The sequence below is a fragment of the Pipistrellus hanaki genome (genome assembly GCF_964339955.1).
Source record: "Pipistrellus hanaki genome assembly, chromosome: 7".
NCBI lineage: Eukaryota > Metazoa > Chordata > Mammalia > Chiroptera > Vespertilionidae > Pipistrellus > Pipistrellus hanaki.
The window spans coordinates 59,228,622-59,256,485 of record NC_140509.1 but is presented as its reverse complement, the minus strand read 5'-3'; the positions used below and the strand labels follow the sequence as shown (position 1 = coordinate 59,256,485).

Sequence of the window (27,864 nt, the reverse complement as noted above, 5' to 3'; positions counted from 1 at the left end):
TCCTTTCCAGCTACTGAGTTCAAATGCATTTTCTTTCAAGTGCTTTGCTTAGGGATGTCAGCAGCTAATAGCATTTCTATTGTAAAGACACACCAAACCGTGGCTAATGGTGGGAGAGAAAAACTGTACATTCCTGAAGGCATCAGGCCCCAGAGACAAGGAAGCACGTGTCTCCGCTCAGGAGGCCCTTCCTCTACCGAGGAAGACAGGGGACCACACGCCATCAGGTGGCTGACTGAACTCTAGATCTACACACTGCCTTCAGGGATAGGTTTGGAGGGAAGAGTGTTTCATAGTGAATATCACTTTAAAACCATGTCTTTTCAGTATTAGAGGTGTCTATTGGGGTGAGGCTGGTGTGGGGGTCTAGGACCAGGTTGTGTTAAAGAACCTGGCTCAGTGCCTGTGTGGCCAACCAGCTATATGAAGAACAATTAAGGTTAAATCATCTGGTCTCCTGGACCACATCTGCTCTATAAAATCGCTCATCTGCTCTTCCTCCATCGCTGAGAACAGCTGGTTTATAAGCCCTGCCCATTAGGTTTCCTTTACCATTCAGAACATGGGAGGAGTGATGCTAATAAAGGAGGAGGCAGGATCTGAGCTGAGTGTCTATTCTATCTCATTGGCTCGGACACCCTGTCCTTCTCTGAATCTTGGCCTGAGATTTGCACAGAAGCTATTTTGTAAGGGGCAATCTTTGCCTGTTATGCTCCCTCAGAGGCCCAAGGACCTCTTCACAAACCCATTTCCAAGGTATGCGATACCTCTGTTTACAATGTCCCTAGTGCATCAAGCGGCACTTCCTTTCGCTGGCTCTAACATGCAGGCTTCCAGGACTCAGGGTGCTCATTAGTGACAAGGCTCTGTGTCCAGATGATAAGGTTTTACACTCAGCGCAGTTAAATTCTGCATTTCAGAAGTATGCTAGGTAACTGGCCACTTAGAGGTACACAGGGGATATATGTCACACTACATTCCTAATCACTGGACAGAGAGAGAGATATACTGAGGTCTTAGAGAACTTGCAAGCTTCTAGCTCAGCTTCTGCAAGAGCAAGAAGCACATCTACCAACCTGCCCTGTTGCACCTGTGCCTGCGCAATGCCAGCCTTCCTGCAGGGTTCCACTTGGAGGAGACTCCTGTTGTCCAAAAGCAATTGCCTACACTGATCCCACTGTCCCAGGGCTGCCCCCAGAAAGCTCTCTTTACGAAAATAATTTCTATAAGAATTCTAATGAGCAATTATTTCAAATATGCAGAAAGGTACAGAGAAAAATAAAACAGTTCCACATATCCACCTTCTAAGACCAAGTAAAGTGAACATTTTTGCTTTGATTCTTTTAAAGAAATAAATGTCACAAGTCCATTGAAAGGCCTGCTACCCAAGAATTCCCTTCCCTTCCCTTCGTATAACTGCTCTCCAGGAAATGGCTCATGTCCTTGTGCACAAGAACCTTCTGATGTCTGGATACTCATCCGTGTCTTAGCATATTCTTCCTCCTCCTGTGTGTATGTGTCTGTGTGTGTGAATGTGTCGAAGTTGGGGTGGGGAAGAGTTTTAGCTCCAGTAAAGTCCCTTCAGAGGCAAGTTCAGAGTCAGCCCGACAGTGCAGTCCTCCGCTCTCGTTTGACTCTGGGAATTCTCTTGGTTCCAACTCACCTTTTTTCCTCTTTGTGCCTTGAAATTAATTCTAGAAACTGTAGGGAGAGGATTCGGCCTTGATTCTGCCGCACTGTTAGGGGTGCCCCACCTCCTCTTTCTCTCCAGTGGAGGAGGGCAAGTTGCTTGGGAAACGCTGGCTTTTCCTTTTAAGGGAATTTTGCTAAACTTGAGAGTTAGATTTCTGCTCAGTAGTTGAATCCTTTAGGGAGCAAGTGACAGCAGCCCCTTGACATATGCCTCGTGATTCTACACATTGACCTGGTGTTCGGGTGATGGGAGCAGCCCTTCCCCTCCCATCCCCATGGTAACGTCAGGTACCTGCTGTGTCGGAGGAGGCTGACATCCCCAAGGATGTAGATATCGTCGGCGTCATCACGCGGTGTCGGGGGACATGTTTTCTGTTTTATTCCCCACTGGTCAGCACTTTGGGGTCTGTTTTAGCTGAAGCAGTAACTGTCCTTGCCAAGGACAGACTACATTGCTTCCTCTTCCTAGGTTGTAACTGATAGTTCAAAGCCCTCATTTTGTAAGTATCATTTTCCTAAATAACATGCTGGGCTAGGACAGAGACCACTCCAAATCCACAGACTCTTCCACAATGAGGACATCGCTCTAGAATGTTCCACTTTTTGTGTGGGTGGTGGAGGGGTAAGATTCGCTCTTGTGCATCCAATTAGTTAATTTTTCATTAATTATTTAAAAATTAGTGGTACTCCTTAATTTGGGGGTCTATTTTAAGGGCTTCCCTTGCCATGATTTCTGCTAAGATTGCTGTTATAAAATGCTTTCCATGTGAGTAGTACAAACAGGAAGTGGTAAGTGGATGTAGAAGCCGCTGGCACATATGTGGATGGCAACCATTCTGCCTTCCCACAGTTTACTTTTTTAATGACCCGAGAAAGGGCATCGGATTTCTGGTGTGTTGCTTCCTTTCTTTCTCTGCGTCTGTGGCAGGAGGGGAGGACACGTGACGAGAAAAGGAAAGGAACATAAAGCCGCTCATCATGCAACTGGTTCTTTTGGTTTCTGCGTTAGGTGCCCAAGCACTTACTCTGTAGAATAAACAAAAGATGTTCGTGGTGTAGCCTCCATCCCGGGTCAGGCCGCGTGTGCCCTTACTCTGCAGCTTGCGGAGGGACCGCTGGCTGGTGAAGCCCACGGGACTTCCATGGGGACTCTCTCTAGACAGGCTTCCACTCAATAGGAGCACTTGCTGCCTTTCTTCAGAATCAGGGCGTTCAACCCTCGTCACCCACCTTCGGAGTATTTATTACTCGGGGCCCCAGTGAGAGGGCTTCCTGAACTCTCCCTGCTGTATCCTTTGGACAGAAACGCTGACCCAATGCAAGGGAGGAGGCAGAAGGGAAAGAAGGCGCTCCAGCGCGGTCCTCACCACAGATGCACAAGGATTTATCCCCGGCCCCTCCTGGGTGGGTGTAAGGGTTTGTGTCCTCTTCTGCCCGCCTTGCTTCACTGAGATAATGCAAGGGCCAGCACATGTCGCCACAGCCAAAGGATGCCTGTAAATTGTAACGGAATTCGCTATTTCATTTGACACTTTTATGATAGCTGCTAAGTTTGGAAAGCCTGGGACAAATAACTTGAAACACAAATCTTAGAGATGTTTAAAAAGCACAGGCTCAACTGCTGATGTGAGAGGGGCGTCCTCACTCTTTACTTCCGCTCCATGGGACCATCCCTGGGAGAGGACCCTGATTGGTCTTTCCCCATGGTTGGCACAGGCTCTGGGTTCCTCCTGCTCTGGGTAACCTAAAAAGCATCGATGTACTCCATCTATCTACTCTCAATCTCCAGATTTGTCTTCATGGGATAATTTATTTGAGAAGAAAAATATTCTGATCTCGTCCATTTTATGACTTTAAAGTAATTAGTGTTCTTTCAGAAGTCAAAGGCTTAAAAATGTACGGTACGCGTGGTGATGACTGAGGATAAAACTGGGACTTGGTTGACTGGGGAGCTCTGCTTTTCCTTCCGCTTATGGTTTCATGCTCCGTCTCACCTGTTCCAGGTAACAGCGACCAGTCTGGATCCCAGGAGAAGCTGCTCGTTGACAGCCAGGCCCTGAGCGGGTGCTCCCCGCGGGACTCGGGATGCTACGAAAGCAGTGAGAACCTGGAAAACGGTAATGTCGGCCCAGACCACCCCGGAGGCCCCGCCATGTGTTTCGGCTAATGACTGACTGTCTTCCTCTGTCTGAGCTTTGGGGACATACAGGCAGTAGAAGGAGGGCATTTTCCAGGATTATTGGTGCTTAATGAAGATCCTCAGGGAGAATAAACATCCTTCAAGAACCCAGGCAATTGATGTTCCTAAGAAATGACTGCATCTGTTTTCCTGTCGGTTAGCCTTCTGGCCCTCCTAGGACACAAATGGAGAGTTCAGGAAAAAGACCCTCCACTTCCCATTGTCCTGAAACTCCTAGAATCTTAGCACTCAGTGTCGGTCATGGGAAGAGCGTGAGGTTTAAAGTGAGGAGACCTGGGGTTTGAAGCCTGAACAGAACATTTGTGAGCTGAAGACGTTGATCTTTCCCTCATGTCTTTGAGCCCTCTTGCCTCTGAAATAGCAAGAGGAGTTTCTCTTTCCTATATTGTTGTAGGGCTTAAGCAAAGCAGTAATATGTTAATAGTATCCAGCATTCATTCAACACTGACTGGGAAATGGGCAGTGGGCTAGGTGCTTATATGTGGATTACTAATTATCACTCAAACGCTGCAAGGCATTTGGTATGGATGGAGACTTTAAAGCTCAGAGAGGTTATATGATACCTGAAGCCATTGTTCTTTTCTACACTGGCTCACAATAGACTCTCAGGCAATATTTCAGACCTTATTTCCCAATACCATGAACATTTTCAAAGTCCGTCCTCTACTTAGTGTCATCATACATCGGCCAGCGGTGTCTGGGCTTCATTGAAATGTAAGCCAGAAAGGAATGCAGTTTGTATTTGTTATAGTAAGTGCCTTCATAAACCAGGGATAGGTTAAAATAAGTGGGCCTATTTTTAAACAAAGTTAAAGACAAAACATACCACGGGGGACCTCTTTGCATATGTGTTTGCGTATTTATTCTGTGGAGCAAGAATATCTCAGCGCTTGGGGCTATCATGGAAGGGCCTCTCATTTCAACATGAGGATTTTGAGGAGCCCCTCTGAGAGGATGATGCCAAGCCAGGGCATGAGTGTGGCTCCTTCAGCCCCATCCCCATCCCTCGCCTCAGTGTTTCTTCTTTGGTACATAGGAAGCGCAAGGAGGGCAGCCCTTGGTGTTTTCATGTTAGCTCCGGGATCACAGTTACAGGGACTCCTTCACTGAAAAGACAGGTTCTGTGGGGGTCTATCACCGATTACAGTATGAAAACATCTAATTAATACTAAAATTAAGTGAAAAGGCAGACTTCATCCAAACTAGGTCTCTGACAATAAAACTAGGTCTACAATTACATCTTAAAATATTTCAAAAATCTCAAAGTTTCTGATCAGAATACAACTACCCACCTCTAATAAGGTCCTTCCTTCCTCCTCCTTCAGAGAGCTTGGCTGTGGCTCAGAGTTATGGTCCCCACACGGCACCATGGGGCCAGCCCTCCCCATGGGCTGGTTAATACCTGGGAGTTATCTCTGGGTTCATGTTTTATCAGCCCAGGGTCAATGCATACAACCAGCATGGTATTAACCAAAAATGTGACAAAGGACAGTGAGAGGAAGAGAGAGATGGATAGATATTGATGAAAGCTAAGCATTTAGCACAGTGCCTGACCCATCGCTAGTACATTCACAGTGAGGCTTAGCGGCTAATATCAGTCAACAATTGCCAAATAAGTAGATTACGTCTGGTTGATAGTCCAGTTAATAGTCTGACAGTTTGTTTTAATGAGGGCTGTTGTTTCACTGGGAATTAGAACCCTGTCAATATTTTATAGATTGTCTCAGGCAAAATACTCTCTTAAGCTTGTTTGCTTATTTGTGCCGTGGTTGGTTGGCTGCTTCTAAGATTAATTTATTTCAGACGCAAACCACAAGGAGGGGAGGTTGTGGAGGAAGGTGTGATTTGCGAAGTCCATAGTGAACCTTAGGGGGCAGTACCCTTTATGAACCACCACCCCCCCTGCCACCATGACCTTAGGGATTGATGCTCACTAGACCAGTGGTTCTCAAATTTTCTAATGCCGCGACCCTTTAATAAAGTTCCTCATGTTGTGGTGACCCGCAACCATAAAATTATTTTCGTTGCTACTTCATAACTGTAATGTTGCTACTCTTAGTGAATTGTAATGTAAACATCTGCGTTTTCCGATGGTCTTAGGCTTTACATCAGCGGTTCTCAACCTGTAGGACATGACCCACAGGTTGAGAACCACTAGCAGGGTCGCCTGAGACCATCGGAAAACGCAGATGTTACCTTACGATTCACTAACAGTAGCAACATTACAGCTATGAGGTAGCAACGAAAATAATTTTATGGTTGGGGGTCACCACAACATGAGGAATGTATTAAAGGGTTGCGGCATTAGAAAGGTTGAGAACCACTGGTCTAGACAGAAGTCCCGACCGTGTGGTTCCTTAGTGGGTTGTGGATGGTCAGCCTCTTCCACACGGATTGCAGCTGGGAACAGACTTCCTGTGTTCCCTGACACAGCACATTTCCTTCCCACGTAACTCCATTAGTTTCCATCTCCGTAAGTCCTTTCATAAGACTAGGAATTTTTTCTAAAGGTAAAAAACGAGACCATAGTGACCCTTTTACCACTCAACATCACATCACGAATGGTGCTTGTCTTCCCTGAGTGTATGGAATCCCACCCTGGGATGCAGGCTTTGGAGAATTATGCTCGCACACCTGTATATGTCTGCTTGATTCACCTTTTAAGACGGGATTGTAACCCACTTCCTTGTCTCGCAGGCAAGTCTCGGAAGTCTGGTCTTCTCTCTGCCAAGTCCTCCGCCGAGTCCAGCTTGAAGTCCTTCGGCAGGAGTCAGCTGGGCCCCTTCCCCACGCTGCCGCTGCCCAAGGCGGCGGGCGCCCTGAAGCAGGGGGTGGAGGGCAGGCTGGGCAGCGGCCTGAGCCCGCACCCTCTGAAGGACTGTGAGCCGCCCTGTGTGACCGGCTTGAATAAAAACCGGAGGAGCCTCCCCGGCTCCATCTGCCGGAGCTGTGAGACCCTGGAGGGCCCCCAGCCCGTGAAGACCTGGCCCCGCTCCCAGTCCCTGGATGACCTCCAAGGAGAGCCTGACGCTGACAACGATGTGCCTGGCGCGGTGACCGAACCCTGCCCCCAGACTGTACCCGAAGTGCCACAGAAGACAGCCCCCTCCGTCGCCAAGGCTCATGGCCCCCAGGGAGAGTCTGCTGTTGACAATGCGTTGCTACTGACCCAAAGCAAGAGGTGTTTTGACCCTCAGAAAACGACTACTAAGAAACTGGGCGGCTCCATGGCAGCTGCTTCCAGTGGCTTGTCACCTCCTCCGTGTTTGCCCCAGAGCCAGGACGCTCAGCCTCCCAGGCACGGCTTCACAAGGACTCCTCTCGAGGGTCACAGAAAAGGACTTGATCCCGAAGGGACCTGTCAGCCCCCGAACGCCAGAGAGGGTGAGCAGAGGGGCCCCGAGGCCATGGCGCCAGGCAGACATCCCATGCAGCCTCCGCCCGTTCCTGCCAAGAAGAGCAAAGAGCGCCTGGCCAACGGCCTCCACCCCTGCCCTCCGGGCCCCGGCGCCCCGAGCCTGCCCCTAAAGAAGGGGGGCTCCGGCGGCTGTCCCTCTCCCCAGGCCCCCCAGCCGCCCTCCAGGCAGGAGCCCGGCAGCCCGCCGAGCCCGCGGCCCCCGCCCTGGCTCTCCGAGCTGCGGGAGAGCGCCAGCCTGCAGGAGCACGGCGTGAGGCTGGGCCCGGCCGGGGCCAGGAAGATCTCCTGCGCTCGCGGAGTGGACCTGGAGATGCTCACTGAAGACAAGTTACGAGCTGAAGGCATCGACCTCACCGAGGAGCCCTATTCCGATAAGGTACCCACGGCCCCGGCCCCAAGTCACAGGCCTCCGCTTTTGTAGTCAGGCGGTCAGGCGAGAGGAGCACCGGCTGACCCAGGAGGCCAGCCCGGAGGCGGGGGCCGTTCTGACGGAGCGCGGGGTGGCCGATGGCAGGGGCCTCTGCAGCTCGGTGGTGGCATGGTGCGGGCAGAGTGTCCAGATTAAATGCAAATGCATTTAACACATTTCTTTTGCCTGTTTGATTTTTATTTTTGGCAGCTGTACAGTGAAGGGAGAACAGTCAATCAGTACTGCTTCCTGAAAGGCTTGGTTTAGAGCCGTGGTTGGCAAACTGTGGCTCGCGAGCCACATGCGGCTCTTTGGCCCCTTGAGTGTGGCTCTTCCACAAAATACCACAGCCTGGGTGAGGCTATTTTGAAGAAGTGGTGTTAGAAGAAGTTTACGTTGAAAAAATCTGGCTCTCAAAAGAAATTTCAATCATTGTACTGTTGATATTTGGCTCTGTTGACTAATGAGTTTGCCGACCATTGGTTTAGAGCACATGTGTCAAACACAAGGCCCGCGGGCCAAATCCAGCCCGCCAGGCCTTGCAATGTGGCCCGCACCGCGCTGTCATCACTGCACTCCGCTGTCAGTTTATGACATTGTCAGTTTATGACTGTTCAGTAAACCATTCGGCCCGCGATTTAGGCTGGATTTTAGATATTGGCCCCTTCTCTGATTGAGTTCGACACCCCTAGTTTAGAGGACAGGACAGAGCTGAGTTCTGGTTTTCCTGCCTTAACTCAACATGTATGGTTTTAGACATTAAAAATCCCTCATTTCATTTTCCTATTTGTAAAACGGAATTGATAATAACCTACATAACTACCTCTTAGAGGTGTTATTAGGAACAAATAAAATAAATGTGAACATACTTTGAAAATTATAGAACCCTATTCAGATGTAATAATTTTATTGCATATCATCTGGTATGGATAACGGGGGAAAAGATATGAAATCGCATTGTTCCAAGAACATGGAACTTTATAATGAAAACTCATTTCTCATTTGAAACAAATGAAGATGGTCTACCAAGACCACGACGACTTTGAAGACAGATGAGAATAGATGTAGCCAGACGTTGCTCAGGGAAATGCAAGCTCTGGTACAATAGAATGCAGTCATGGCATCCTTGTAATAAAACCGTTGTGACCACATAACATCCTCCTTGTCCGTAATGTCTAGTGAATAACCCCCTTTGGGACGATGCTATAACCAATTGGGTCCCCGGGCCAGCCTGCGGTGTAAGTCTTGACAAGGCGCAGCAAGAGGCTACGGCAGAGCAGAAGGCTGCCCTTCTCCCTGCAGCTCAGGAGACAGTTTTCAATAATATTTTGCAAAATGATCAGGTAGAGTGAGGTGAGGGCACTGGCCCCCCAAGTGTAGGATGATTGTGTTCTGCTTTAATTATGTTTCAAAACATTTCTAGAGCTCATTACTACCTGAAAGATGAAGGTGTAACCGTATTCCCTCTAAGACATGTTGGCTGTAGAGAAAATGCATTCCCTCCCAATGAACACTTCCGGTGCTGTTTCCCAGGCATAGCTAGGTGTCCTAACCTGCCTTCTTTCTGTCCTTGGAGAAAGCAAGATTCCCGCGACCACCCTGACACCACATTTCTGTTCCCCTCGCAGCACGGCCGCTGCGGGATCCCCGAGGCCCTGGTGCAGAGATACGCAGAGGACCTGGACCAGCCCGAGAGGGACGTCGCCGCCAACATGGACCAGATCCGCGTGAAGCTGCTTCGCAAGCAGCACCGCATGGCGGTGAGCGGCCGCGGGTGCTCTGCGGGGCCCCTCTCCCCGCTTTTGGAGTCCATGTAGTGATAGAGCTTAATGATGACACAAAAGAACTTTTGTTAAGAGAACTAGTCTCACTCCCTGACAACTGAAAACAGTCAGGTTTCAAAACTGCATTGGAGTGCTTTCATGTCAGCAGTGCTGCAAAGTGTTCTAGTAGGGGAATGTGCTGTAGCTTAGCCAGTCTGTATGGGAGAAACATTTAGGTTTTCTCCACATTTTTTCCCCAGTAACATAGTAAAAACCATTCTTTGTAGACATCGGAGGTTAATTTCTGAGGAGACATTACTTGAAAGGGTTTGCTTCCTGTAGAGGACACACAGTCTCAGGGTGTGCACATGGGGTAGTCCGTTACCTTTTGTAAGGTCTAGCCCTTGGTCTTCCCCCAAGTCCATTTTCCCGTCCTAATACTCGTTCTTATTGCATCTTAGATTCTTTATAACAGTATTGATAAGCCTTTAATCTTATAGCTGTTCATGTAGGTTCGATTGCAGTGGAACATCTATTGGATAAGCACACAACCATGAGCATTTTACTTGTCACCCTATTGCACAGGACAGCCCACCTCTTCAGTCACCAGGGGGATCTCTCCCCAAAGAACGGGTCACCCCAAGACACAACAGCCAGAAATGCAAATGCTCGGAGTGTGGAGAGTTTATGACTAGATCTAATTCCACGTACCTTCTAGAGCAGTGATTGTCAACCTTTCTAATGCTGCAACCCTTTAATACAGTTCCTCATGTGGTGGTGACCCCCAACCATAAAATTATTTTCGTTGCTACTTCATAGCTGTAATTTTGCTACTGTTAATGAATCGTAATGTAAATTTTTCCGATGGTTTTAGGCTCTACAGAAGTGGTTTCTCAACCTGTGGTGGCTAGCAGGGTTGTCTAAGACCATCGGAAAACACAGATGTTTACATTATGATTCATAACAGTAGCGAAATTACAGTTATGAAGTAGCAACGATAATAATTTTATGGTTGGGGGTCACCACAACATGAGGAACTGTATTAAAGGGTCGTGGCATTAGAAAGGTTGAGAACCACTGTTCTAGAGCCTCAACTTAGTTCCTTGAAAATGTGTCTCCCCTCTGAAAAATCCAGACAAGATTCTTTATGCCCGTTGGGTTTTGGCATAGAGCATCATCTCTTGCTGGTAGTACAGCAGTGTCATAGGTTAGCAGTGTTCCTCTTAGGCGGCACGTAAGAAGTAGCCCTCCTGTAGCCCCGGTGGAGTCTTTTCTAAAACCCGTTTTCTTCCTTCACCCAGATCCCCAGCGGCGGGCTCACCGAGATCTGCAGGAAGCCCCTCTCCCCGGGATGCGTGGCGTCCGTGTCGGATTGGCTGATCTCCATCGGCCTGCCCATGTACACCGGCGCCCTCGCCGAGGCGGGCTTCAGCACGCTGGGCCACGTGCCTTCTCTGTCCCACACCTGCCTGCAGGAGGCGGGCATCACCGAGGAGAGACACATAAGCAAGCTCGTGTCCGCGGCCAGACTCTTCAAGCTGCCGCCCGGCCCCGAGGCCATGTAGCCAGGCCCGCGGGGGGGCCGCCTGGCCAGAGCCACCCTCTCACTGTGCTGACGACGCTGATGCAACTTCTTCTTCCCTGGACGTGCAGACCAGATCCAGAAGAAGGGCCAGCATGTGGCCCGACGGAGCTCGACACCTTGGCTCGGGACCGATGACCCTCTTCTCCAGGAAAGCCCCTTTGAGCAAACAGGGGTGCTTCTCTTTGACACCCCCACCCCTCCCCCAAAGAAAAGAGGAGCACTTGTTTTTATTTTCAGAACAGGCCAGAACCAAGATGCCAACTCGCCACACATGCTGTGCCTCCGGTCTGTGGGTGCGCTGGGAGAGAGGGCTGGGGGCAGAGGGAGGGCAGCCAGTTCCGGGTCTCACGGTGCCACCGTCGACCTTCTGTCTGTGACCCCGCAGGAGCCCCGAGGGCCCGACAGGCCCAGCTAGGCCAAAGTCACAGACTCGGGAGTGATTGTACATCGGTGGACATGCTCGTTAGTTCAAAAGTAAGAAAACCTGTCTGCACTAAGAGGAAAAGAAGTCCTGTTCTCCTTCAGATAAACGAGACATTGTAATAATTGCTTTCCAGCAATCCGCTTTTATTTGCCTTAATGTACGCTTCCAAGCAGTTATCTAACCTAGTGCTCACTGCCCTGTAACCATAGATCCAAGTCTTCGGCTTAGACTGCCATCTAACATCTGGGACGTTCCCAGCAAAAAAAAAAAAAAAATGGGCTTTTCTGATGATCGCCTCCTCCGTGGCTTAATTTGTAGGAGTGTTTCCCTGGCACAAATGTCACGTTGGCTTTCAGTTTTTAAATGAGCTACAAATCTAGTGAAAAACTCTCTGGAATTCACAAAGAGACCATGTGTGTATATGTGAGTGTGTGTGGGGGTGTGTGCTTCTGGAACCACCTTTCGTTTTAATCAGTGTAGGACATTACCCTGTTGGTCACTTTGCTGCCATATTGGCTTGGACTCCTGACCGGGTCCATCCCAAAACTCCGTCATCGAATCAGGCTGGTTTCAGAGAGATGTTCTGGAAACGGGAAGTAGTCTATGAGATGTTTTTAAAGCTCTCTCCCCCCCCTCCCTTTTTACCATTAAGATTTTGTTTTCCTTCTTCTTTAGATAATTCTTTTAATTCAAATAGAGGTTCATTTTGGAGCCAGACATACCACATAGGCCGCAGATTTGCTTGTTTCGGTTGTTTCCAACTGATATCAGCCCATTCTATCCTCCCTTAGTCTTCGTGCCTGATTTTCCAGCCAGCAGAAATGTAGGCACGGATGAGGTTTCCATTGTTACAAGATGACTTTGCTTTACGTTCTTACCGTGAGCACTGTGCTCTTAAGCATTGGATGTGATTATTTACTATACAAATTCAACACAAAACTCTGACCCAAAGTTCTGCGATATTTCACCTGCTCACTAAGATGGATGATTTCCCTCAGGAGGGAAAACAGGGATTAACTTCATCACAAAGCCATCTTCAGTGTTTGCTTTATCTATTTAAATCATGTATCGGAGGAAAGAATGTTGTTCTCAGGTGATGTATGTATAGTTCATGCTTCGGTATGCATTTTTAAAAATAATGCACATGCTTCCGTGATACCTTCTGTAGGATGCCATGTGAAGAAGTTGTGGAGTTCTAGAATAAGAAAGCGAAAGCTGTCGAATGTCTGTGGCACTCTTAACACAGCCCACTCCCGTCACCTTGGGATGTGACATCCCCGTTAGCATAGCCCAGGGGTCGGCAAACTCATTAGTCAGCAGAGCCAAATATCAACAGTACAACGATTTAAATTTCTTTTGAGAGCTGAAAACCGACTCCTTTGCATGGGCCGCGAAGTTTCACTCGCACTGCACGTGCGCGCCCGCACGTGGTATTTTGTGGAAGAGCCACACTCCAGGGGCCAAAGAGCCACATGTGGTTCACAAGCCGCAGTTTGCCGACTACTATCATAGCCCATCTGGGAAGTGAGGCGGCCGCAGTTCTCCTGTGACCACGTGGTGGAGGCGGGGCTAAGACGGCCCCTCCCCTGTGTGTGCTGGAAGCTCAGCAGGACTTGTGAGGGGCCCCTGCTCATTTTTAAAGCTGAGCAAAAGGACCACCCATAAATCAGGTAACAGGGGAAGGAGAAGTCTTGTATGAATTCCCACATTTGGATTCATTTTCACTGCAACATTTTCATTTAAGAAAAGGGAATTTTTCTGAGCTTGAGCTTTTGAGAATGTCAAACCGTGCTTTTGTCACTCTTCCTCGGAATCCGTGGCCTTTGCATACAAACCTCAAATTCAGGGACCACGAGTTGTTGTCGGTGGGAAGGTCTTCCTAATCTTAAAGTGCTGAGGTGGTTTTTACTTGATTGTGCTTTTTTAAAATCCTTTTTTTTTTTTTTTTTAATCGTTAGTATTTGTTGGGTCTTCTTTTGCTTTACACTCTTAACTTGATCCTAGAAAAAAAAGCAAAAAAAAAAAAAAAAAAAGCCTCTGTGTTTGTGGTGACATTTGACCGAGGTGGTGTGGGGCCACCCGCAGGTGGTGGGAGGCAGGCGGTCGGTGTCAGCAATATCCAGGTTTACCCAGTTGCCCTCGGCACAGGAGGCTGAGGAATCGGTGGAAACGGTCTTGGGAAAGCACAAGGGAAACCTGGAAAAGCAGTTAGGCTCAGGCAGCTACTCATCCGGGGTGTACATTTTCACTTGGAAGCTGTCTAAGAGGAGATGCAGCCAACCCTGGCCCCTCCTGACACTCCCATGTAGCCGAGCAGGAGAGAGGTGTGTAGGGCCTGCCTTCTTAGCCAGAGGCCCTTTCCTTCCACCCGCACTGGGGGGCGGTGACAGGGGAAACCGCTGGGGTCCTGGTAATCCGTTCCCGAGTTAGCAGAGTGTGCTTCCATGCCATCAGCGAAGGGAGGCAGCTCACCAAGTCCCTGCTGCCCGTGGGTACTGTGCTTGTTACAGAAAAACAAACCTGGTCGTCCGAGTCCGCGTTTCCTTGATTTTTAAATTGATAGAGAAAACAAGAAGCTGTCAAGCAAGATATATAACAACTAACAACATTGCACTTTCTGTATATGAAATCAGTATTTAAATAACTTATTTTTCTCCATTGCTGTTTTTAAACATTGTAAGTAGCTGTAATATACCAGTACCAGTATGTTTTCGCGATTGCTTCAGCCCAAGAAAGCTGTGTTATTGTTTTAAAAATTGTAAAAAAAAATTATTGTGACGATTCATTTAGCAAAGAGAAAGGACGGAAAGGGTTTTCCTATGTATCAAAACTTGTCTATAATTGTCATCTATGTACCTAGAAAAAAAAAAGTAAATAAATTTCTTCAGTTGAATACGCCTCTTTGGTTGTTCCTTGGGTGTTTCAAATAGGAATGGAAGAGAAAAGGAATTTGTAAAGTGTGGTTTAAGATAGAAGACATATTATAAAAATAATAGTAACTGTATAATCACTGCTGCCATACACCCCTCACTGTCTGACACACACCAATTCTCTTTGCCAATGTATTGCAATTTTTTTTCACATGTTGCCAAGTCAAATTGTATAATCACAGCATCTTACACCATGAAGAGATTGGTGGAAGGCATTCATTGATGGGAAGTCTAAGGCCATCATTTTCAGATGAGGAGTTCTGAGGCAGCATAGGTGGTTGATATGTCCAGTATCACACAGTTAGCAAAACCCAAGCTTTCTATTGACTAAATAAATAAATAAATAAATCTACATTGGGATATTCTAGAAATTAACTACACAAAAGTCCTTTTCAACATGGATGTACCACAATTGGCATATACTTATTTTGTGTGAGGAGGGAGTGTGTTTAATAGAAAACTGAATAGGTGATGCACGCTGCTGAGAGAAAACAAAACAAAAATCACCCTTGCCTTTTCCCCAGCCCACCCATTTCTCCCACTAAAGGTAAGTTATAACCAGTGTTCACTTACCTTTTCAGAAATGCTCTATGTACTTGCAAATATAACTTCATATGATGTCATGTTCTTCACACTTCTTTACCCTGCTTTTAAATTCAGTCTGTCTTGGATGTCTTCCATGACAATACCCCTAATTCTCTTAATGGCTGCATAATATTCCATATGCAGATAATTTATTTAACCAGTACTCTGACAAGTTTTTGCTGTTATAAAAAAAGCTGCCAGGAATATCCTTATACTTAGCGTCTGAAGTGGTTGTGTTAAGATTATGTGTATCTTAAAGTTTGATAGAATAATTTAAATCCATTGGTGGGTTTCATTAAAGGAAGTTTTACCATGTCAGTATATGTTTTATTTATAAACTAGAGACCTAGTGTATGACATTCATGCACTGGGAGGGGTGAGAGGTCCCTCTGCCCGGCTTGCACCCTCTCACAGTTCTGGACCCCTCGGGAGATGTCCACCTGCCTGCTTAGACCCGCTCCCCATGGGAGGGTCCCACCCGCTCCCCATGGGAGGGTCCCACCCTTGCCCAGCCACTGTGCTCACCAGCTGTGAGCCTGGCTTCTGGCTGAGTGGCGCTACCCCTGTGGGAGCGCACTGACCACCAGGGGGCAGCTCCTGCATTGAGTGTCTGCCTCCTGGTTAGTGCACATCAGATCTGAATGCCTCAAGATTATAACGGTGTGCCTATGTGCTAAGAGCATTAGATTCTTAAAAAACACAGTCTTAAGAAGCACGAGAAACTATTTCTTGCATCCCCTAGCTCCTGACCCACCTAGCCCTATCTCGAGTGGCTTTATCTGCCCCCACTAAAGAGAAGCATTGGAACCATCACTGGGCCTCCCCCTGGGTCTCCTTTCAGCCACCTGCACATTCTCTGCGCCCACACCTGTCCTTCCTCCTTGCTTCAGCCATGGCAAAAGAGGTGTCCCCCCCATCTGTCTAATCCTTCTCCTTGTGCTCTGGGACATCCTCACCCCCACCCACTCACCCAGCATGTATTTTCTCACTTCTCTGCAGCTTCCCCTTGAACATGGGTTTGCAGTGGCTGTTGCTGCCCTTTCCTGGAGGAGGGGTGCTCACTCCCAAATTCCCCTCCTCTTTTTGGATAATCATAATGATTCCTTTGGGGGAATCTTCCCCCCCCCCCCCCCCCCCCGCTGCATTTCAAGGGATCCGGGTGCAGCCTTCAGTCCTGGTGTCCCGCAGCCCCCTCTGAACTGAATACAACTTACGTAGGGCCGTTCGGGTTCCCTTTGCCCAGAATGGAGCTCTGAGCTGAAGGTCAGGCACATCAGATGGTGCTGAGCCATGTTGATGGTGGCGACACCCAAGTCCACGATGCTCAGCCACCGAGGTGCCTTATGCCTTCCTGTCCTTGCCAAGGCTTGTTCAACTTTGCCTTCAATTCCTTATGCTGATGGCAGCAAACATTTCTGCTCATGTACTCCTATAGTAATATTCCAGAAAGAAGGACTCCCTTGCATATTTTAAAATTGCCCTCCAAAAGTTTTGATTCATGAGGGAATAGTTGCAAGATTATACATTTCTAGTTTACTAGAAATATTTACATTTTAAAGTAAGACTGCAGCATTACTTTAAAATGTGTATCTCCAGTGGGAAATAAATCCCATAGCCACTTAATAACTACCATTGTCCACAGAAAGCACACAAGAACAATTTAAAAATTGTATTCTTTTCTCCTTGAAACCCTCCATCAATTTTACTTCCTCCACTTTTATTTCCATGCAGTGTATTTTTATGAGTGTGTTTTGATCATCCTATCACAGTCCTCTCTAATATTGTTTTTTTTAAATTAAAGTTTAATTTCTTTTGATCACTAGGGTCTATTTGTAAAAAGAAATCCAGGTTTAATTACCCTTACTGTGATTATTAGCAATCAATTTATTAATATATAGGCATACCATCATTTTGATAGAGAATGATAAAAGATAAAAATGAAAGTGTTATTGGAAAGGCCTATCGTTTGACGGGTGGTGGGGATGGGCTGCCTTCTGCTGCCTTGGGTTAGCTGTTGCCACACCTGCTGTTTGAAGTTTGCCTAATTGCTTGCAGCCCAGCATTTCCCAAGCCCTTTAGATGGGTGCTTGTGTGTGGAGTGGGAGAAGGCCGTTGGTGAACGAAGAGATGGGAAAGGCACAGCAGCAGCATGATCCTCGGGCAGGTCAGTTTTAGGACTGAATTGCTCTAGAAGCAGATTCCTTTATCAAAGCAATCCAAGGCAGTGCACCCCTGGGAAGAATCCAGATTGAACCCCTTGGTGGTAGGCGACACGGGGCCCTTCTTGCTTGTGTTGTGTTTGTTGCTTATTAACTATTTCCTCCTGCTGCAATTTAAAGTTCCAGGAATGCACAGGTTTGCTCTCTGATGAGCCTGAATCTCTACACTTGACGGGCACTTAGTACTTGTTGAATGAATTATTCTCTCTGGACCACAACAAATCCTGAATGTTAAAGCTGGAGATGATCTAGTTTAATCCTCTCCGTTTATAGGTGAGAAACAGAGACCCAGAGAAGTAGCAGGAGCTGCTGAGGTCATACTCAGATGGCTAGTGACAGAGTGAATGATAAAGAGGCAGACTCTGTGCCTAAGAGGGAACCAGAGCAGGCCAGAGCTTCCCAGAGCTGCTTCCAGCAGATACGGACTTGCTGAGGGAGGAGTTGCTGCAGCCTGTGACCACCAGAGGGCACTGCTGCACCAGATTGAAGGCCGAACCTGCCGCGTGCCGGCGGGAGAGGAGAGGAGGCATTTCCGAGGTAGGAAAAGTGTCCCCCATCCCCTCCCAGTCACCCTGCACAGCCTGGGGGAGCATAGGGCGCCGCCGGCCCCCAAACGAAACGAGGCGGCGGGAGGGAGAGCAGGGCGGGCCTAATTCCCAAAGTGACCAGCGAGACCTCGAGCCTTGCAGCCAAAACCGCTGATTGAAACGCCATGGGAGCATACTGACTGGTGACCAGTAGGACTTACAAAATCCGCTTTCTTAAGCGTCCTGGAGCTCTTGGCTCCCTGCCTTGCTACTCCTTTCAACACCAGAGCGTTTAGGTTGGCCTTTTGCTGCCCAGGGGTGGTGGGGGTCACTGAGGGCCCAGGTGCCCTGCTGCTTGTCAGGAGCAAGCTGGAGGGAAGAGAGGGATTCCATGGCCCTAAAACAAAGACCTAAACCTGAGACGCCTCGCAGTGAGGTGGGAAACTGGGCTCATTGCTTTTGTTGGTTTTTGTGTTTGTTTCGTGGCATTGCATTGCCGTGGCCCAGGTTAGCCTGACACTGTCAGAGCAGTGGCCACCATTCAGTTCAGATGCCCACTGAATTTTACATCCATGAGAGCGTTTGACCTTCGCACCGTGACTCTGCGGTAGATACTGTGAAACCCACTTTTCAGCTGAGGCCTGCAGCCACGGAGGGATAGGTGGAAGAGATGGGAGTTGACCGTGGCTGTTTTATTCTGATGCCCTTTGGCTTACCCATGACTGAGGAACTCCCTGGTTCTCTGCCTGAGCAGCGTATTAAAAACACCTGGTGGGTGAGTCTGGGTTCCCTCCAGGAGATGTGTATTAGGAGGCTGATTGCTCAGATTGGCTTGTGTGCGTGTGGTGCTGGCCAGGCAAGTCCCAAGTTCACAGGGCATGCTGCCAGGGATGGCAGGCTGGACCCCTCGGCCCTGGCTGCAGCTCTCTCTGTTCACAGGCTCTGTGCTTGTCCTTGGACACTGGGCAGGTCCCTGCCCCACTCAGCTTCACGTCCTCATCCTCTGTAAGAAAGGAAAATGGGGGGAAGACCCCAACTTCTCCCCACTGACTTTTCCTCAACGGCCACTCTTCTTGCTCATGAGGAAATCTCAGTTTTGTTTGGCCTCACTGTTCCCAGACCACGGGCATGACTTGTGATTGTCCTGGCAGTGTGGGGCCCTTGAACATGGGTGATGCCCATGTTTATCTTGGCTTGAATTTCTCTGGGCATCCCCTTTACCAGCTTCCCTTGCAGCCAGCAGTGGGCACAGGACCCACTTCTTGCCATTGAGACACAGGCAAAGTCCATAAAGGCCTTCCCTCACCACTAGAGAGAGAGCCCCTCCTCCTGGGCCAGCTGCAGCTGTGAGAGGACGAGAGGGCTGTGGTGATGGCAACCCCTGGGCCACAGTGGAGGGCTCAGAGCTCCCACGCTGGGGAGGAGGACCAGAAGAGGAGGCAAAGCTTGGGTCCTACATTGTTAAATTTAACAATTTGTCCCGTGGGACGCGGGACAAGTTGTTAAAAATTGGGACTGTCCCGCCAAAAGCGGGACGTCTGGTCACTTAATCCTAGATGCCACTGTGGAGCTGGCACCGCATTTCCCACCTGTGATTATAAAGCACTGGCTGAGAACAGCTGCCCCGATTAGCAGGTGTCAGGGAGGTTGAAAGAGAATGAATGTCCCACCATCTCATTCCATGTGGTATCTGTGGAGCTGATGGTAGGACTCTGGAGACAGAAGATTCTCGACTCGGTGACCCCGCTGAGCATGTTCTCCACCTGGTCCTAGTGCCTCTGCCTGTAGAAACCTCTTACCACAGGCTCTTCCCGGAAGTAACAATTCTGAAAGGGGCATTCAGGGCACTCCACAATGCAGCCATTTCCTACCCCAGTTAGACATGCCATGACTCTTCAGTGTCTCTGGAATATTTCATGGTGATGCTCATGTTCATCTTGGCCTGAATTTCTTTTCCATCTTAGAATCCTCTCTCCTTTCTCTGTCTGAATCCCACCATCTGAAGCCAATCTCCTCCTCCAAGATGTGAGCAACTCTAGACTACACCATCAGACAACCTGACAACCCGGAGCCCTTCTCATGGTGCCCTTTGCTAGAGCAACTGGGCTCAGAATTATAGCCCTTAGGAAGGGCTCCAGATGCCAACCCAAACCTGGAAAGCATCTCATCTGTCCCCCCAGCCCCTTAGGTTTATGGAGATGTACAGTCATCCTCAGCATCTGCAGGGACTTGGTTCCAGAATGACCTCCCCTAAACCCCCACCAATAGATACAAAAATCCGTGAATGCTCAATCCCCTTATATAAAATGGTGTGTATAGTTGGCCCTTCACATCTCTGGACTCCCAACCGCTGATCAAAAATACAGCTGGTTGAATCCAAGGGTGTGAAACCTGTGGATGCGGAGGGCCAACTCTAATTGATTCACAACATTGTATTAGTTTCAGATACACAACAAAATGATTTGATATGTGTATATATTGTGGAAATAATTACACAATAAGTGTGGCTGACCCATCATTTCACGTGGTTACATTTTGTGTGTGATGAGAACTTTTAAGATCTACTCTCTCAGCAACTTTCAAATATACAATATGCGATTTTTCCCTGCAGTCATTGTGTTGTACATTATATCCCCAGATTTTATTTATCTTTTAACTGGAAGTTTGTACCTTTTGACTACTTTCATTCAATTTGCCCACTCCCAGAGCCTGCCTCTGGCAACCACCAGCCTTATCTCTATTTCTATGAGCTTGTTGTTGGTTTTTTGTTTTGTTTTGTTTTGTTTTTAGATTGCATGTGTGAGATCAGACAGTATTTGTCTTTCTCTTTCTGGTGTATTTCAATTAGTATATGCTGTCCAAATCCATTTGTGTTGTCACAAATAGCAAGCTTTTCTTCTTTTCATGGCTAACTAGCATTCCTGTGTGTGTGTGTATGTGTGTGTGTGTGTGTGTTTGTGTGTGTGTGTGTGTGTGTGTGTGTGTGTGTGTGTGTGTGTTTTGGATGTGGGGATTGCAGGAACTAAAAAATTTCAAAAAGGAAAAAATTATTATTTTGGCAGAAATGGACAAAGAAGGCCTAAAGAAGGTGTGGGAATCGCAGGCAGGAGTCTCTTGAGCTCCCAAGGAATACCAACCAAAAGAATGGCAAAGGAGGCAGGGTCAGAGGTGGAAATAGACAAGGCTTATTGGGAGACACAGTAAACCAATTTGTCGGAGTGAGAGGGCTAATGAAGGCCATAGTGGAAGGGGAATGTTGAAAGGATACATCTGATAAAGACAGAAGAAAGTACAAATTCTTTAGCTTTAAATTCCAAGCCATATCTACCAGGCAATGAGGACCTGTTGAAGGTTATTATGTAGTTGAATGATTTAAGAAGATTAAAATGATGGCAGTTTGCTATAAGGATGGTAGGTGGAAAACTGGTTTAGGAGGTTAGCAAAGGAATTCAATATGCAAGAAACAAGAGAGGAAAGAAGGGGAATGCCAGGCAATATACAGAAGTCACTCCTTTTGTGCTTCCAGCACTTTTCATACTGTAGACATTTTTCTCCCAATTGTGAATTCTTGCAAGTGTTTATCACACCCCAATGGCTTCCTTTCCTCCCTCTCTCCCTCCCTCCTCTTACTTCTTTCCTGTCTTTCCTCCATCCCTCCCTCCCTTCCTCCTTCCCTCCCTCTCTTCCTCCCTCCCTCCCTCCCTCCCTCTCTTCCTTCCTTCCTTCCTTCCTTCCTTCCTTCCTTCCTTCCTTCCTTCCTTTCTTCCTTCCTTCCTTTTTCTTTTCCCAAATTACTGATTATTTGTTGCTTTTGTACTGGACATTCATTGTTCCCTGAAAATGTTGAGAAGGAAATGTCAGGGTAAGAATGTCCAAACCAGTAGAGAATTTTTATGAATTTATTTGAACCAAACTGACAGCATATGGCAGGAAGAAAGACCTCAACTTTTCCAAAGAATAGCAGTTCCAAGTTTCTTTTATGCATTTGGGGAATTGAGGGATTACATGAGGGTGGGAGAGAGAAAGGCAGGGATTGGATTACAGATATCAACTGATGGTCGATGGTTGTTGCCAACAGGAATCCCCAATTTGGGTGTGGTGAAGAAAGAACTTCATTCAGTGCAAAACATCAACTGTGATGTAGCAGGGTTGTGAAAACTGCATGGAACAGTGTTGGGACCAGGCAGCTCTGGGCCAGACCCCTCTCTGGTTAGACAGTTCTGTTGTGCCCTTGATGGTTGGTTTTCCTCTGCTTTGTGCCAATCTGCTTTGTCCTGCTCCACTCTGTTCTGGCAAGACATTTTTGGCAGTTCAACTCTACATGGGAAAACATAGTCTTCTAAGGAGAGTACACTCCCAAAGCTAGAGGGGAGTGGGTTTATATGGACAGGAGTCCACACCCCTGATTGATCCATTCTCATGCAAATGAGGACTCCAAATCCTCATAGTCTGACTGGTCCAAAAGGCACTATCCTGATTGGCCAGAATAGAGCTGCTCTAATTGGCTGGAGCTGTACAGTTGATTGGATGGGGAAAGCCTGAACCCTAGTGTTTGAAATGGGATTCCAAGAACCCCTTTATAAGGACTGGCTCCGATGGCAGAAACACAGTGCAGGCAGGCAGTTCAGCACAGAGGCTGGCAGTCTAAGGCCAGCTTCTCTGTGAAGTGCCGTTTGTGTGAGAGGTCCCCAGGTCCCTCTGCAAAAAATGACTGCCAGGTTCTGTTTTTAAAAATTAGAGCCTGGTTAGCCACTAGGAGCCCTTCTCAGTAGGTGTCTGTCTTCTCAGGGTTTACACAAGATAAGCCCTGCTCCCTTGGAGGAGGTTATGCCTCCGAGGGGTCTGAAGAAAAGGATTACTCTGGCATTCCAAAAGTGTGTTAACCTAGATGCACAGGAACAGTGGACAGGACTTGCTTAAGGCACAGGTAAACCTTTGACAAAAAGACTTCTATGCCTGGGGCGTGACTGCCCACCATCACCTATCCAGTTAGGAATTTCTGATCAGATCTCTCTGGGAGGTTACTTTCTATCACCGAACTTGTCAGTTTTGCAACAGAACTCTTGATTCATCCCTAGGAATTTCATTTTTTCCTGGGGAAGTCAAACAAGGAAGAAAACCAAGTGGAATTCAATAGGCAAACAAGTGGAAGTGTGCACCAGGCTTTTGTGCACAGAGGGCCCCTGATCTATCATGGCTGAGAAGGGGCCACTTGAACCCAGCCTGGGATACCACAAGGAAGTCACTGGGAAGTGGGTGAAGGATGAAGCCAAGGTACAGAGGAAGGAGGGTCTGCAGTTAGTTGGTGAGCCTGCATCATAGGACACGGGTGCAAGAGTGAGGGCTGTGAGGTGAGAGAAGTTAGCAGGGCCTTGTGTGTCCAGCTAAAGCATTTAGGTTTTATTCCAAGCATGTTGGAGGTCCCTGAAGAACATTGCATGGAAGAATGACCTCAGCTTTTCTTTAAGGCTCATTTGAACGGAAGAGTACCTACAATCTTAGGATCTGGAATCAGATTGAGACGAGGGTGTTACTCATGGTTCAACCAGTTGGTGGTTGTGTGACCTTGGACAAGTTGCTTCACTTCTCTAAGCCCCAATTTTTTTTCTTCTTCTCTAAGCTTTAAAAAAAAAAAAAAAAAAAAAGCTGCCTTTAAAAAAAAAGTATTGTTTTTATTTTCTGAGAATTAAATGATCTATCATTCGTAACTTTCTTTTTTAAAATTTATCTTTTACTGTTGAAAGTATTTAGATGTCCCTTTTCCCCAATTTCCTTTTACCCCTTTCACCCAGCCCCTCCCCAGGCCTTCAACACTATTGTCTGTGTCCGTGGGTTATGCACATATACACACAAATTCTTTGGTTAATCTTTAGCACAGTGCCTGGCTAATAGAAAGCCCTCCAAAACTGATAGCTACTCTGACGAGTACACATATGACCTCTGGCACTCTTATTACTGTAAAAGCGGAGTGGTGTGCAAGATGAGTCAGAGATATGTACCTGGATAAGCTGAAGGAAGGGAGACCAGTTCGGAGGTCTCTGGGGTAATCTAGGCAAGAATATTCCTCTATTTTTTTGTCTAGTACCCAGCTATCATCCAGAAGGAAAAAAAAGTTGTGGAAATTGTGGAATAAGTGACAAGAAAGACTGAGCAAAATGTGATGATTGATTGGCTCAGAGACACAAGGGATAGAATAGAAGACAACCACCAGGCTTCAAGCTTGGGTGACTGCAGAATTCTGATATGATTGACACCTGGGAACCCTTTTTCTTCCCATCGTTTGGCTTAGCTTTCTCAGGCTATTGCTCTCCCGACATCTTCAGATGGCCGGCTGCTTTTTCAATCTCATTTGCGCTGTGCACGTCTGCCGTTTCTTCTGTCTCCAGAATTCCTTGTCCAAACTACATGGCGGGCATGTCTGAATTTAGGACCTTCACATCTTTGAAGTCTCAAACTCCATTTACACATTGGTGTTGAATACATCTCTTTAATGGCTTCCAAATATTATTTCATTTTCAGACCATATGGATATCTCTGGAAAAAAACTTTAGCATCTCTGCCCCTGTTCAGAAACATTAATAGAGTCCTGTGCTTTAACAATTAATATTGTGTTCGAAACAAAATATTTCTCGGGCTTCTCCATATTGTAGAATTGCTACTTCCTGTTTTGAATATGGAATTCTGTTTTAGGTCCCAGGTGACAAGCAACAGCAAACACACTAAAGTGACCCAGCCTTTGGCCTTGCCCTTCCTGCCAAATTGGTGCTTCTCTGACTCTCAGCACAGAGGGAGAAAGGCAAGAGGGTGATGTGAGACCTTGTTCTAACCCCGTGGTTGGCAAACTGCGGCTCACAGGCCACACCTGGCTCTTTGGCCCCTTGAGTGTGGCTCTTCCACAAAATACCATGGCCTGGGCGAGTCTATTTTGAAGAAGTGGCCTTAGAAGAAGTTTAAGTTTAAAAAATTTGACTCTCAAAAGAAATTTCAATCGTTGTACTGTTGATATTTGGCTCTGTTGACTGATGAGTTTGCCAACCACTATTCTAACCAAATGATCTGTCCACCCTACAGGCCTGGTTTTAGTAGAAGGTAATGGTAGGTGGGGAGGGGGCCATGGTTCTCTCATTATCTTTCTTTCCTTTTTTTTTTTTTCTTCTGAACAAGCCTGGTCACTAAAAATGCCTTAAAGACAAAGATCAGGAATTTTGAGGTTGTCCTGGGGGCCAGATTCGCCATCTGAAGGCTCTGCCAATGGTTAGAGAGATTGTTTTTAAGAGAGAACCTTTCAAATCAATGTCTTACACCAAAACACGTGACACATCATGGAGTGTGCTGTGCTCTCTACCAGTGAAACGGCAGCGTGCTGAGCCATCCGCCCAAACTCACTGCCCAGGGGTCCTGGGGATCCCGCACACACATCTGAGCCGCTGCCCTGAGCTAGGGGAGGAGAGCAAAACCCACCGCTGAGGGGATTGTGTCCTGGTCTCGGCTGCATTAGGTCCCGAGTGCTTGCTGATGAAGTTGGTAGGATCTAGTGTATACCTACTCGGAAGCCAGGGTTTCCTGACTCCACAGCAGCACATGCATTCTACCCTTTCCCTCCACCGTCACCTACTGTGTGTGTGTGTGTGTGTGTTTCAGAAATAGTGCATAGGAAGCTCATTGTCTCTGTGGGAAAAAGCAGTTTTGGGTTCTCAATGTTTTAGTCAGCTGCTTTCATACTTTCCCAGACAAAAGAGACCTGAGGCTATTAAAACAGGTTCATAATGACCAAAAAAGGGACTTTCCCAATTGCCCTTTGCTCAGTAACAAATCCTAAACACTTGAATTTGCCTTTTGATGGCCCTGAGTTGCCACACAAGCCTCCCTGTCTTTGGGGCGGGCAGGGCAGAGGGAGTCTCTGCCCTTAGTGTCTGTGCTGGGTTCCCAGTGAGAGGAGAGCACCTTGGCTGGCTGCTTGTCCAGGAAGGGAAAGGGGGGAGGGGGGGAGGAGGGTGGCAGTTGTGGCAGCTGCTAGCCGAGTTTCACTCCCTGAAGAGGGCGCTGGTCTCTCTTGGGTGTGGGAGAAGGGAGAGGTCAAGAGGACTGGAATGCTCACTTAAGATCACGGACCAAGAGAAACCAGGAAGTCAGAGGAATTATTACAGTCTGTTCAGAGCTCAGGATGTGAAAGGCAGGAGCTGGGCTGGCTGGTTATTCATTAGCAAAGAGGAAAGAGCACCGGGGTCAGGACTGGTCAAACTACAAAGACAAAGACGGACCTGAAGTAGGGAGAGAGCTCCTGGCAAAGGCGAGCTGTGGAGTTCACCTCTCTCCCCCCTTCACTTTGTCTTGGGACAAAAGGCAAAGGTGACTATTTCCTCTTCTCAGATGCTTGTCTACAGAGAGGCCTCTGGCTCTGATTTTCGTTGTGGGATTCCTAAGCGGACAAGAAGAAGGGGCAACTTGCCACTGAGCAGCCGCCCAGCTGCCACTGGGCGCTGCTGCGGGATAGCAGCCACCAGCAGGCGGGCGGGTCTCCCCAGCAGGCCAGGTGTGCCCCGCAGGCTGGGGAGCGGGTGCTGATTGCAGGGCTGCCGGCAGGAAGACACAGCCACCCTGCAGAGACAAAGGGGAGAGGGAGGGAACTCTCCCCGCCTCTCCCGACGGGAGAGCAGCATGGGCAACGTCTGCCGGAGGCTCTGGGGGCACTTGAAGACCTGTCTCCCCTGCTTCGCCCAGGAGACAGGCAAACAGGTGGCGCCTGAGCGCACAGAGAGCCCCTGCCCCCCTGAGCCTCCCTGGCCGCAGGGCTCCTACTTCGTGGCCCTGTTCGATTACCAGGCGCGGACCGCAGAGGACCTGAGCTTCCGTGCGGGCGACAAGCTCCAGGTCCTGGACGCTTCCCAGGAGGGCTGGTGGCTCGCCAGGCACATGGAGAAAAGGGGCGTCGGCTCGGGCCAGCGGCTGGAGGGCTATATTCCTTCCAACTATGTGGCCGAGGACAGGAGCCTGCAGGCAGAGCCGTGAGTAGTGCAAACACACACTCTCATTCTCCGTTCTCTGAGGGTGGGGAGCGGATATGCCTGCCTATCTGCAACTCTCTCTTTTCCAAAGAGCTGCCTAGGAGCTATGAGGAAGTCCCTGGAACCTTCTCATGGAAACACACCTACCTCTTGTACAGCCACAGGCTCTGCATCTTCGTCAACATAAAAAAAAATATGCCTTGAATGCCCTACTTTTTCCTTGGCTATAAAATAAGGCATGCCCCCCTTTAACAACAGAACTGCACGTCTTTTGCAGGTATATTGTAGACCTTCCTTCCTTAAGCCACATTTTCAAGGTCCTCCCCCCTGCAACCTCCCGCCTCTCTCTTTCTCTCTCTCAACATTTAAAGAACTAACTCTAGTCCCAAGTGTAATTGTAGTTCTTTTCATTCTGATAGACACAGGCAGGTCTGACTAACATAAAGCATCGTTTAGAAGATGCTAGTTTTTCACCACATTTTCAAGACCAGACATTTTTCTTCGAGTCCTGGATATGAAGTGATGCGATGCAAATGATGGTATCTTTTGGTATTTATTATGATTAAAAACCTGCCAGCTACACATATTCAGTAAGCTTTATTCAGAAAATAATGACAAGATTTCCCCAGAGGAGGAGGTTAAGATTTTATTCTGATAGTTGAATCAATGTTTTGAATTAGAGTGGACCCAAAGTGGAAAATGTCATGAAGGATTTCACTAATCCATCCATTAGTCTCCACTCATAGGCTCAGTAGTGGCATGTGAATGGGAGAAGGGGAAAGTTATGGCAGTGGTGGTTGAAGATAAAGTAGATAGAACATGGTCTTGACAATGGAAAACTTGGGGTATGGTAGGTTAAGAAGCAAGTGGAGTCTCTTATTGGGCCTAACCTCATTTCTGCCCGGTTCCAGTAAAACCCAAGACTGGAATGTCTGTCAGGACTCATTTTATAGAATGGGTCCTTAGTGGAGAAGCCATTGGGGATTCACTCATTTTCTCCTGTTTTTCTTCTTATGTGAGCTGCGGTATCCCTGCCTGGTCCAGAGAAGAAAATGGTAGGGAAGACCCATGAGTGCTGTTGTTGCTTTCCAAACTCAGATTCAAATA

At 47.8% G+C, this 27,864-nt stretch overlaps 2 protein-coding genes across 6 annotated transcripts in view; both read left to right on the top strand.

Moving 5' to 3' along the window:
- Positions 1-11,269, top strand: part of SASH1 (SAM and SH3 domain containing 1) — a 219,585-nt gene extending 208,316 nt beyond the window's left edge. For all 5 annotated transcript variants that reach the window (XM_084889278.1, XM_084889277.1, XM_084889279.1 and 2 more), the window contains 4 exons: positions 3,696-3,809; positions 6,590-7,686; positions 9,348-9,479; positions 10,784-11,269. In XM_084889278.1, coding sequence (XP_084745404.1) covers positions 3,696-3,809; positions 6,590-7,686; positions 9,348-9,479; positions 10,784-11,047 — 1,607 coding nt within the window. In that variant the 3' untranslated portion in view covers positions 11,048-11,269. The remainder of the gene's footprint in view (positions 1-3,695; positions 3,810-6,589; positions 7,687-9,347; positions 9,480-10,783) is intronic.
- Positions 11,270-26,022: 14,753 nt separating this feature from the next.
- The window catches only part of FRK (fyn related Src family tyrosine kinase), an 84,427-nt gene continuing 82,585 nt past the window's right edge, over positions 26,023-27,864 (top strand). The window contains exon 1 of the mRNA XM_084889297.1: positions 26,023-26,757. Coding sequence (XP_084745423.1) covers positions 26,411-26,757 — 347 coding nt within the window. The 5' untranslated portion in view covers positions 26,023-26,410. The remainder of the gene's footprint in view (positions 26,758-27,864) is intronic.